The sequence below is a fragment of the Equus asinus genome, chromosome X (assembly GCF_041296235.1).
Source record: "Equus asinus isolate D_3611 breed Donkey chromosome X, EquAss-T2T_v2, whole genome shotgun sequence".
Lineage (NCBI taxonomy): Eukaryota > Metazoa > Chordata > Mammalia > Perissodactyla > Equidae > Equus > Equus asinus.
This window is the reverse complement of record NC_091820.1, coordinates 115,489,119-115,501,460: the sequence shown is the minus strand read 5'-3', so window position 1 is coordinate 115,501,460 and position 12,342 is coordinate 115,489,119. Positions and strand designations below refer to the sequence as shown.

Here is a 12,342-nt window from a genome sequence, read left to right as displayed (position 1 = left end):
ACTTCTCCTATCCCTAAGGGATCTGGAGGGACGCTGAGCCCTTTGTTCCCGCCCTTCCTGCCATGGAGGCTGCTGCCTCATCTTGCCTACCACAAGAACTTTTTCCATACTCCACCCCTGCCGATATGCTAGTTGCAAATGCTCCCACAGAAGTGCTCTTATTGTAGCCACTTCTGATTCTGCTTTTGCTAGTGGAAGTGGAAGGCAGTATATTAACTGTGGAAATGGGAATGGGGATTTGAGGGCACAGCTCCTGCATAGGGTCCAGTAACGGGTATGAAGAATGGACAAGGAGGTGCAATGGAGAATATTGCTGTGATCCTCCACTTTCTCCACACAGAATTTTGTCTCTTTTTCTCTGAAGCTTCCACAGGATCGATCTAAAAGGCCTCTTCCCGCGTCCCCTTCACTCTCCTGCTCAGAAAAATACCCGTATCCCTTCTGCATCACCACCACCTTCAGAAGTGCCTGCAGGGCCGCAGTACCAGGCCCACCCCTACCATCGGTAATGGCAGCTGCTGCCAGGCCTGATTCTTTCCCCTCTTCCTCCACCATTTGTACTTTTCCTCTATTGCACCAGCACTAAATTTAGACCCACCAGAAAAAATACCTGCACGTGCCCATCTTTCCAAATGTACAGGGAATATTAGGATCTACAAAATATCATAGTATCTTCTCTCCTCCCCCTCAAAATTGTTGTGTTTGTTCCACCTGACAGCCCTCTTCTTTGCCAGTAGTCCTACCCCAAGTAACCAAGGCCCTCATTGTTAGTCATATCTCTGAGAGAAGAGATTTCTGGTATGACAGGATCATTTTTGTTGTCCATCCCTCATTTCACCATACTCATTCCAAGAAAGAGTCCAGATCTTTTTTTTTTAAAAGATTGGCCCTGAGCTAACATCTGTTGCCAATCATTTTTTTTCTTCTTCTCCCCAAAGCCCCCTAGTACATAGTTGTATATTCTAGTTTTAGGTCCTTCTGGTTGTGCTACGTGGGATGCCGCCTCAGCATGGCTTGATGAGTGCTGCTAGGTCTGCGCCCAGGATTGGAACCAGGAAAACCCTGCTGCTGCTGAAGGGTTGGCTGCTGAAGCAGAGCGCAAACTTAACCACTCAGCCACGGGGCCAGCCCTGAAAGTGTCCAGATCTTTATCCCCCCTTATCTCAGAGGAGGTTTATGCTGCTAGCCTGTATTTAGTTTTCTATAATCTCGATCATCTTGACTAAATTATGTTAAGGGAGAGAAGAGTGCTTTAGAGAAGAGAAAGGAAGGAGAATACTGCTTATGATACCTAAGCACTCCTTAATCCCTGCCAGGACCCCAGGGAGAAGGCAGGGCCCCAGAGGGGAATGGCTGCTTAATGTATATAGGGAGGCTGGACCCTAGGAATCAGGACTTCCAGGATTGGCAGACACCTCCAACCTCTACTGGTCCTAGAGAAGCAGAAATGCTCAACTTTAAGGGACCATGTGGACTTAGACAGTGAGAGTACCAGGGACAACCACAATGGATTGAAGGCCCCATAGAAACCCCTCCCCCCTCCCATTCTTGGGTAACTGCAGGAAGAGGAGGGGCCCTTCAGTCGTGAATGAGATTGAACTTTCCTTGACCTCAGTGGGATGGAGGTAAGATGTAGATTTAAGCTGCCACTTCTGAACAAACCTGCCCCAAGATACACACTACACAGAAGACACAGCAGGCAAATGTGTCTTTATTACTTTATTACTAATTAAGATAAAAAAAAAACCTGAAAAAGTTGAGCTTGGTGAGCTGGCAGATCACATGGGGAAACTCTAGGACATCTTTTGTTCAGACTGGAGGCTGATCTAACTTCCACCCCCTGGACTTTATACTGGCTCCCTCTTTGCTTGCAACAGCTGCCTCAGCAGGGCAGAGAGACTGCAGAGGACATACCAAGTGGAAGAAATGGGGCTCAGGGCATTCTCAAAAGTACTTGTCCCAGTCCAGTTCTGTTTTTAATCCAGTTAGTCCTCCCAAGAGAAGCACCATTCATAGCACGATGTCAGTCCCAGGAATCCACTTTGTTCTTCATCCACTCTTGACTGGAAAGGACCTTGGGATGGAGGCAGCTAAGACTGAGGGCTCGAGTGTGTAGCCAACACTCCCCCTGGCACTATGCTTTAAGAGAGTCATCCAGCGGTCTTTCAGACAGCCAGGAAAATAGCTGCCCCTCTCAAGGGAGGAAATCAGCAGTGTATCAGAAAAGTCCTGCCTGCACTTTCCTGAGGCTACTTTCTCGATATTTGCCACTGCTCATTTGTCTAACCTGGAACCAATGACATGAGCAGTTCAGTCCCTCAAGTCCAAGTCCTTTCATAAAAGTCTTTGATGTTGCCCCCCAGAACTGCAAAAATAAGTGGATGTTATTTCAGTTGAGTTTACCCAAAGGCCACCCTGCATGCAAGGCAAAGAAGTCACCGCAGATCTATTTTGTATCTCAAATTATACTCTCTCCTATCATCTAACCAAACTCACCAAAAAGAGTTATGATGTGTGCACCAGATAATACCATATAGTTCTAGCTCCTAACATACATTAGGCAATCAATAACTATTTTTTAATGAATTAAATCCATCAAATTTGTTATCATCTATAGAATTTAACACTGCAACCAGCCTGCCTCAACTCTTCCAAATCAATTCCTTGTCCCAACGGAGAAATTAAATTCTAACAAAATTTTTTTGCCCTCCTTTTCCCCCAATGGGTGCCAAAGCATCTCTTCTTCGCTGACTTCTCACTCTTCTCAGCTCCAGCCAGTCGGGGTCTCACTGCAGTGCAGGTCGGTCAGAATTGAGGTGTGATTTCTTTAGGCTGTTGGGACATCTTCTAATGGGTCAGGTTCAGCTTCTTCAGCAATAAACTAATTCTCTGGGGCTCAGAAACCCAAAAACAGGCCCTCACCTATAGAACTGAAATGAAACAAAAACAAGCACACATGAACACTGTAGTTTACAGAGGAACAATAGCATTTTCAAGGAAAAGCTGTGCACCTAAAATCCAATAAAACTTATAACTAAAAACACATGGCTGTTCCTAGCCAAAGACACGGCATTTTCAGGAAAAAGAGGTTAATGAAAAAACAGAAAAGAATGGAAAAGAAAAAAGAAAGTCTTCATCACTTCAGCTTCTCCAGGGTGTCAACCAACCAGCATCAGTCATCCAGAATCCGCCACCTGTGAACCTAAGTGCAGTTAGGAGAAATCCCTATTTAAAAAGTGTGATACTTACAAGTAGTCTATCTGTTAAAATAAATCTATAAGAATATATATACATATATTTGTGTGTACTCAGAATGATAAAAAGTAGTTAATCTGGGTAATAGGATAATGGATTTTTGATTTAATTTTTTATATCATAATTTTGATTTTCAAATTTTCTGTGAAGTAAACGAGTTACTTTTTTATCAGAAGGGTGGTCTCAGAAAACTGGTTTTTCTTTGGAGTGTTTCCATTCTTACCCACCTTCCTGAAATCAGTGAGTCTGTCCTGGGTCCAGGCCTTCACTCTCAACTGCCACACGAACTTTCTTGCATTTGTAGCAGGCCTTGCGCCAGGAAAAATTCTTCGCTTTACAACACGGGCAGTCCCAATTTACTGAACTGCAGCCTGAGGCCAACTTCTCCTGGTGCTGGGATTCAGAGGCTTTTTTCCCTTTTGGCTGCTTGGCCTTCTGCCCCTGAGCCTGCTGTTTCTTTGGGCGTTTTTTCACACGATGTCTCCTGCTGCCCTCCAGGGGGGATGTCCCCTTGGGCCTCTCTACACCTTCTTCTTGGCTGTGGCTCTTGCTCTTACCCAGGGGGTACGTCTGGGGCATCACTGGACATTCCTTCTGGCTGTAGATTCTGCTATCTCTCAAGGGGGCTGTCCCCTGGGGACTCTCTGGATCTTCTTCCTGGTTGTGGCTCCTGATGTCCCCCAGAGAGGTCATCCCCTGGGGACACACAGGACCTTCCTCTTGGCTGTGGCTTCTGCTGTCACCCAGGGAACATTCCCCCTGGAGGTTCTCAGGATACGCCTCCTGAACATGGTACCTCTGGTCACACAGTGGAGCCATCTCCTCCTGGACCCCCACTGCAGCCCTCAGGACAGGTGGGTAGATCACCGGAGGAGGCCTCTGGGGTGCGACTGCTGCTGTTTCTACTGCTGCCGCTGCTGCTTCTGCTTCCATGACTGCTGAGGCTGGTAAAGGTGAGGAGTATGGGAATGCCACTGGGAATGGCACATAGAACGGGGATGGATATGGCACTGGCATTTGCTGAGGGGGTTGCATGGCCTGTGCCCAGGGGCTCGAGGATCCTGGCATGTAAAGCAGAGCTGCCTGGTCGGCCATCTGGGCCTCCGAAAACGACATGCCCTGCATTCCCACATCCACGGGCCATGTCACAGCCCCAGGCTGTTCAGCTCCTGCGATTTCTTGAGGTAGTGGGTATATCTGGACAGACCTCTCTGCCTGGGGCAGTCGCCCGCGCAACACATCTCGCTCAGCCATTGCTTGCTGCAGGGAAGCTAGTGTGCATCGTAGCTGCGCAGCTACCTCTTCACGCTCCTTGCATAGGCGCTGCAGCTGGGAGGACAGAGACCAGAAAGCGACCTCGCGCTCCTCTAACTGTGCCTGCAGCCGCTGGACCCGGTACGCCTGCTGCTCCTGCTGCCTCGCGGCCACTCGCACACTCAAGGCCAGCGCGCTCCAGGCGCAGGCCCTCTTGATGGGACTTGGCACCTGCGGGTCGACCACGACGGCCAGAAGCTGGTCCTCTACCTCATTCCAGGGCCGCGAGCGGAAGGCCATGTAGAAATCCGGACTTCCCCCATTCATGAGGACTTCATTGTTGATGAACTTGATCACCTCGTTGTGGCGGAACCCGCTGGCGTGGTCCCCGTAATCCATGGCCATGGCCGCCGCGGCCTAGTCAGCGGAGCGCCTCACAGGCGATGCGGCCCCTGGCGCGGCAGATGAAGGCTGCTGCCGCCGACAGTTCCGACCCCCGCCTCCCTGCTCGGTCCTCCTTCAGTCCTAGCCCAGTCCTAGCCAACTCCTGAGCCTCTTCCCTTCCTCACTCCCTCCTTTTCCTCACAGAGTACGCAGACTCCCTCACTAGGCCAACCCCTGCCGGGCGACGGTGTCCCCCGTCACAGAGATGAGCTCTGAGCCACGCGACAGCATGACACGTCATAGACACGAGCTCTGAGTCACACCGCAAGGCCTGCTGGGATGGACGTCCCTTGGCAGAGTGCCCCCTATGGGGCGAACAGGCCAGATGGCTGCACTGGGTGCTGCAGTGAGCCCAGAGAGCACAGCAGATCCATTGGTGATACTAACAGTGGCCGCTCAACTCACCCAGGGGCTGGAATGGGACTTTCAATGACACACACACGCACTCACACACGCACACACACACCTGGTCTAAAAGGAAGGATGGGTCAGAGGAGGTCAGAAAACTTCTGGGGCGGAGAGAGAGTTGAAGTGGAGGTGATTGGGGTTGCCCGACCCCCGGTTGGGGGAGGTAAGTGGAATACAAGCCTGGAGTCTATCAATACCCAGAAAAAGGGCAGGATAGTATTGAGAGAGACTTGAGAGAGAAGGCTGTGCTTGCACTACTGCTGTGGGGATGGCAGTGAGGTTGCATGTTGGGGCAGCAGTGGGAACCAGGTGAATGAGAGCAGAATATGCCACCTCAAAGTATGCCACTTTGGCATATTGATTATTTTTAATTAAATTACTTAAGAAACAGCTGGTACCAGAAGGACACTCTGACCCTCTTTTGTTCCCCTTAAAGCAGGAAATAAATCTCCCATGTGAAAGATACTCGCTCTGTACCAGGAAGGTAGAAGGCATGCTTATCACCAGAAATAGGGAATTTAGGGCCAAAAAGACTGTATAAATAAACCATGTTATTTCTTCGCTAATTTACTACCCCAAACCCAAACCTCTTTATCTTGTCAATTTTTTAAAAGGTATAAAAGCTGCCTGTTTTGGTCAATTTGAGTCTCATATTTTTATGGGACTCCCATATGTACAAAATTAAATTTATCTCCTGTTAATCTGTCTTATGTCAATTTAATTATTAGGCCAGCCAAAGAACCTAGAAGGGAAGAAAGGAAAAGTTTTCCACTCCTACAGTTCAGGCCCTGAACATGGGGCCCTCCACTGGCTGGATATTGCTCACTCCAGGACTACTGCAGCTGAGAGATCGCCAGGACTTCTAATAAAAGTCAGCAGACGGTAAGAGTTCTAAGCAATCCTTATTAATATTCTAATGGCATTTTTTTACAGAAGTAAAGAAAACACTCCTAAAATTCATATGAACCACAAAAGAACCCAAATAGCCAAAGATATCCTGAGAAAGAAGAAAAAAGCAGGAGGCATCACATTTCCTTGTTTAAAGCTATACTATATAAAGCTATAGTCATCAAAACAGTATGGTGCTGGCATAAAAACAAACAAATAGACTAACGAAACAGAATTGAGAGCCTGGAAATAAACCCAAGCACATACGGTCAACTAATATTTGACATGAAGGTAAGAATATTCAAGGGAGAAAAGATAGCTTTTCAATAAACGGTGCTGGGATAATTGAAAATTTACATGAAAAGGATGAAACTAGACCCATATCTTACACCACTCACAAAAATTAACTTAAAGTAGATTACAGACTTAAATGTGAGACTTCAAACCATGAAAGTCCCAGAAGAAAACATAGAAATAAAGCTCCTTGACATGGTCTTGGTAATGATTTTTTGGATATGATGCTTAACGCACAAGCAAGAAAATAGAAATAAACAAATGGGACTACATCAAACTTAAAAGGCTTTCACACGACAAAAGAAACCATCAACAAAGTGAAAAGACAACTTACAGAATTGGAAAAAATATTTGCAAACCATATATCTGATAAAGGGTGAATATCTAAAATATATAAAGAATTCATACAACTCAATAGCAAAAAAACAAATAACCCAATTGAAAAATGGGAAAAGGACATGAATAGATTTTTCTCCAGAGAAGATATACAAAAGGCCAACAGGTATGTGAAAAGATACTCAATATCACTAGTCTTTAGGGAAATGCAAATTAAAAGTACAGTGAGATATCACTTCACGTATGTTAGAATGGCCATAATCAAAATGGCAAGAGATGGGGCTTGCCTGGTGGTGCAGTGGTTAAGTTTCACATTCTGCTTAAGTGGCCCAGTGTTTGCTGGTTCAGATCCCAGGTGCAGACACGGCACCACTTGGAAAAGCCATACTGTGGTGGGCGTCCACATATAAAGTAGAGGAAGAAGGGCACGGATGTTAGCTCAGGGCCAGCCTTCCTCAGCAAAAAGATGAGGATTGGCAGCAGTTAGCTCAGGACTAATCTTCCTCAAAAGAAAAAAAATGTAGTGCTGTGGCCGTGTCCCACATACAAAATAGAGGAAGATGGGCACATATGTTAGCTCAGGGCCACTCTTCCTCAAGCAAAAAAAGGAGGATTGGCAACAGGTGTTAGCTCAAGGCCAATCTTCCTCAAAAAAAATCGCTATGCACCCCCATGTTCATAGCAGCATTATTTATAATAGCCAAGACATGGAAACAACCTAAGTGTCCATCAGTGGATGAGTGGATACAGAAGTTGTGGTGTATAATATTCCATTGTATATATATATATATATATATATACAATGGAATATTATTCAGCCACAAAAAAAACAGGGAAATCCTACCATTTTCAACAACATAGATGGACCCTGAAGATATTATGCTAAATAAAATAAGTCAGACAGAGAAAGATAAATAAGGTGTTCCCCTCTTATCCATGGGGGATATGTTCCAAGACCCCAGTGGATGCCTGAAACCACAGATAGTATCAAACCCTGTATATACTATGTTTTTTCCCAGACATGTTACCATCAGTCAGAACACGTTTTCTGTTTATGTCTTCAACCCACAAATTTAATGCCTTTTCTGTCTTAACTAAATATCACATACTGTGCCCCTAAGTTTTGGAATTTGAGGTACAACAGCAAAACTAGGATGACTTTATTTTTCTTTCTTCACAATTTTGTGAATAGAAGATTCATTCTTACTATAGATTTTAGCAACCTCAGCATATGATTTTTTTCTTTATTAAGTCAAGAACTTTCACCTTTTCACTTAAAGAAAGTACTTATGGCATCTCTTTGGCACATTCAAATTGCTAGCATCACTACTTTTTTTTTCGGATGTACATCATATTTCGAATTCTGTGTACATTACATCATGTTCACCACCCGAACACTAATTATAGTCCATCCCCTCACATGTGAGCCTAATCACCCTTTTTGCCCTCCCCACTCCTCCCTTCCCCAATGGTAACCACCAGTCCAATCTCCAACTAGCATCACTACTTTTATGCTTTGAGGTAAAATAAGGGTTACCTGAACACAAGCACTGTGCTACTGTGACAGTCTGATAACTGACATTGCTGGTAACTGACTAATGAGCAGGTACTGTATACAGCATGGATTCGCTGGACAAAGGGATAATTCACATCCCGGGTGGGACGGAGTGGAGATGGTGTAAGATTTCATCATGCTACTCAGAACAGCTTGGAATTTAAAACTTATGAATTGTTGATTTCTGGACTTTTCCATTTAATATTTTCAGACCTCAGTAGACCTAGGGTAACTGAAACCACAGAAAGCAAAACCACCAATAAGGAGAGGACAAGTGTACTGTATGATCTCACTTATATGTAGAATCTAAAAAAAAAAAAAAGAAAAACTCATGAGAAAAGATATCAGCCTGTGGTTACCACAGGAGGAGACTAGGGGGAGTGGAAATTGGAGGAAGGTGGTCAAAAGTTACAAACTTCTAGTTATAAGATACATAAGTACTAGGGATGTAGTCTCCAACATGATTATGGCTAAGACTGCTGTATGATATGTAGGAAAGTCGTTAAGAGAATAAATCCTGGGGCTGGCCTGGTGGCACAGCAATTAAGTTTGCACATTCAGCTTCGGCAGCCCCGGGTTCACAGGTTCAGATCCTGGGTGTGGACATGGCACTGCTTGGCCAGCTGTGGCAGGCGTCCCACATATAAAGTAGAGGAAGATGGGCAGGGATGCTAGCTCAGGGCCAGTCTTCCTCAGAAAAGAGAGGAGGATTGGCAGCAGATGTTAGCTCAGGGCTAATATTCCTCAAAAAAAAAAAAAAAGAAAAGAAAAAAGAGAATAAATCCTATGAGTTCTCATCACAAGGAGAATTTTTTTCCTTTTTTCTTTCTTTTCTTTTTATTGTATCTATATGAGAAGACAGATGTTAGCTGAACCTATTGTGTTATCATTTAACAATAAACATAATCAAACCATCATACTATATGCCTTAAACTTATACAGCGATGTATGTCAATTATTTCTCAATAAAACTGGAAAAAGGAAAAAGAAAGAAAAAAAGAAGGTAAGAATTCTTAACATGTCAGCCTCCCAGATCTCTCCTGCAGGGTCTTGTAGAAGCAAGAGTGGTGAGAATCCTTTCCTTTTTCTAAATTTCGTATAGCAGGAGAAGATATTTGTGTGAATTAGTTCCTGGGGCATAGCGACTCTGGTAAAGATTCGTTATGAGTAGTCTTGTTTTCTATTGATCTATTATTTCCCAGAGAGGTCATTGTTTTCTTTTGTCTCTGTTTTCTGTGTTATTTGTCATAACGAGGAAAACCCAAGGGTAAAATGCAGACATAAGTCCTATAAGCCTGTTGTTCAAGCTGGCCTCACAGACTGGTGAGTTCAAAGTTCTCACCAGACTGGGATCTGTTTAGACAAACTTTGCTGTGAGCCCCCTAGTAAAAACCAGATGAGGTTTTTATTTCATCTCATTCTGTGTCCTGAGAGCCTGGCATTGTCACCATTGGGAATATTCTCTCTTGTCTCTGCCAGCCAGAAGGTGCAAGTACCGGCTTGCCTCTGGTGGCCAGACAAACAGGGTGGGAATCTGAGTCACAAAGTCACAAGCAGCATCTCTTTGTCCAGCTGTGCCAGCTCTCAGAGGAGTTAATCATAAGGGGTCCCAGTCCATAAGGGATCTTTGTCGTCTCAACCTTTATTGTCTTGTTAATGCTGTAAAAGTCCCATTCCAGCAGCACCTGTCCAGTGTCACAGATTAGTGGGTCCGTGACTGGAAGCATCTCACATTCTTGTGGGAAACCAGAGACACCATTTTCACCACACCGTCCTTACCGCTTGTGACAATGAAGATTTTTTCTTTCTTAGCCTAACTATGGGAGTGAACTTTCTGGATCTTGTGACGACTGCATGTTTTGCACTCTCTTTTTGGATGCCTCTTGTATCCATGGTTAAGCTATAAAAAGGCTTATTTGACTCACTATTGAGATTAATATAAGATCCTCCTTGTCAATGGCCAGATGATGGGTCCTCTTAATTGGGAAAACTTCTATATTTGAAAAGAAAGTTTTTAGAGATCTCTCATCCTAAACAATTTTATTATTGGTACATATAGAAAGACCATGTTAAAAAGTGGATACAAAGGAATATAATGGCTAGCCTCAGGGATTCCCTTAACAAGAGGAAAGAACAGAAATTAGACTTGGAACAAAAAAAAGTCCACATCCAATGTAAATTCATCTTCTTAATATCCAGCCCCATCCCCTCAGCAAATTCCCTTAGCTCCCCAAACTCCTCCACCTTCCCCAGAAAATTCCTTAAACACCCAACTGCCTGTTTCAATTTCCCTTTCCCTATGAGATTTATCAAGAGCACTCCAGCCTGATCTCCAGGCCCAAGGTATACAGGTTACTCATGTAAATGCTAAAAGCCAGGAAGTGGATTCAGCAGAAGCAGCAAGACAGGCAGAAGGGCTCACTTTGCTGTCCCTTACAACTCCTCCTACTTTCCAGGGCTCTGTAATCAGGCTCTGCCTGCTTCAGTGCTCCCTAGGCAATGTCCTTTATGGATGTATCCTGGACCCCCCACTGCAAAGAATTCATGTCCCCTGGACAGTAGCAGATCTGTTAAATTGTAAAGCCCTTTACCTCCACTTTCAAAAGATCATGCGAAATTTAGAGAGATGTTAGAAAGATTAATGGTCATTCACAACCCCACTCACAGGTATCTTGACTGGCTGCTGAGAGGTGTTCTTCCCATCATGATTATATTGTAATTGGCTGATAAGCCAGATGTCTGCCTGGTAAAAACAAACAAACAAACAAAAAACTTTACAGAGGAAAAAGATGACCAGAATTTGTCCCAGGCCCTCCTAAAAATGTTCGGGAAGTGGCTCAGATAGAAGGAAATGTTCAGGGGCTAATAGAAGCAATAGTAGAGGCTTTTCTCCCTAAGGTGTATTGGTCCATGGTTGAAATGTACACTCAGAAAAAAGGAGAGCATTCAAAGGCCTTTGTTGAAGACTTTATACACACTTTTTAAAGGCATACTGCACTAAACCCTGAAGCTTCAGAACATACAAATCTTTTGATTTCCATCTTAGCTGGAAATCTTATCCCTGATATAAAGAAGTAAATTGAAGAAAATGTAGTTGGATGGGCAAGTCAGCCCCTTGATATCATTCAGGCTACAACCCAATTCTTTGAGACCTTAAAAACCACGATGTTTGCAAACCTACAAATACAGCTCTACCTTACCAATCCCCAAACCTTCCCTATTCATCTCAAAATGCTTGTGGATATTGTGAAAGATCAGGACTTTAGAAACAGAACTGTCCTGCACTTAAGAAAAAAAGTAAAAATTTAAATAGTAATTATCCTAGACTTTTTTTCTTTTGCTGAGGAAGATTTGCCCTGAGCTCACGTATGCTACCAATCTGCCTCTTCTTTATGTGAGCCACCACTACTGCATGGCTATTGACAGATGAGTGATGTAGGAACCGAACCCAGGCCGCTGAAGTGGAGCATGTCAAACTTGACCCTTAGGCCACTGGGGCTGGCCCTACCCTAGACTTCTGATAACAGAGAAATATTTCCCAAAATTCCTGGGAAAAAAACATGTATTCTTTCTCAGTCCCTTGAAGATGTACTTTTTACCATGTCTTTGAAATGTAAATGTTCCAGGAGACAACTAAAACACTATCCACAATTGCCTGAACCTAAAGAAAAAAAGGAAAAAAGAAGCTTTTTAAAGTACAAACTGTTATAAAAGCTCCTTTGCCCAAACTCTAGTCCATAGCCTCCATAAAATTACTTGTCAAAGACAAATACAAATCTTAAAAGTTTTCTCCACAAATATTACTAAAAAGTTTTAGCCATCTGAGAGGGCAAACGTAACTTGTTCCAACTGCCAGAAACACAATTTGGATCCAACTGTTATTCATAAACTAATGAGTAATGAGTAAT

At 44.1% G+C, this 12,342-nt stretch overlaps 1 protein-coding gene and 1 pseudogene across 1 annotated transcript; one reads left to right on the top strand and one right to left on the bottom strand.

Annotated features, from left to right (window-relative positions):
- Nucleotides 1-3,492: 3,492 nt before the first annotated feature.
- LOC106829915 (putative testis-expressed protein 13C) lies at nucleotides 3,493-4,914 on the bottom strand. The gene has a single exon (XM_044763517.2). It carries the CDS (start codon nucleotides 4,912-4,914, stop codon nucleotides 3,493-3,495), a length of 1,422 nt encoding a protein of 473 aa, XP_044619452.2.
- A 522-nt stretch (nucleotides 4,915-5,436) lies between these two features.
- The window catches only part of LOC139042622 (tigger transposable element-derived protein 1-like), a 44,660-nt pseudogene continuing 37,754 nt past the window's right edge, over nucleotides 5,437-12,342 (top strand).

Coding starts and splice junctions, on each gene's coding strand:
- LOC106829915 (XM_044763517.2), bottom strand. CDS start 4,914: ATGGCCATGGATTACGGGGACCACGCCAGCGGGTTCCGCCACAACGAG.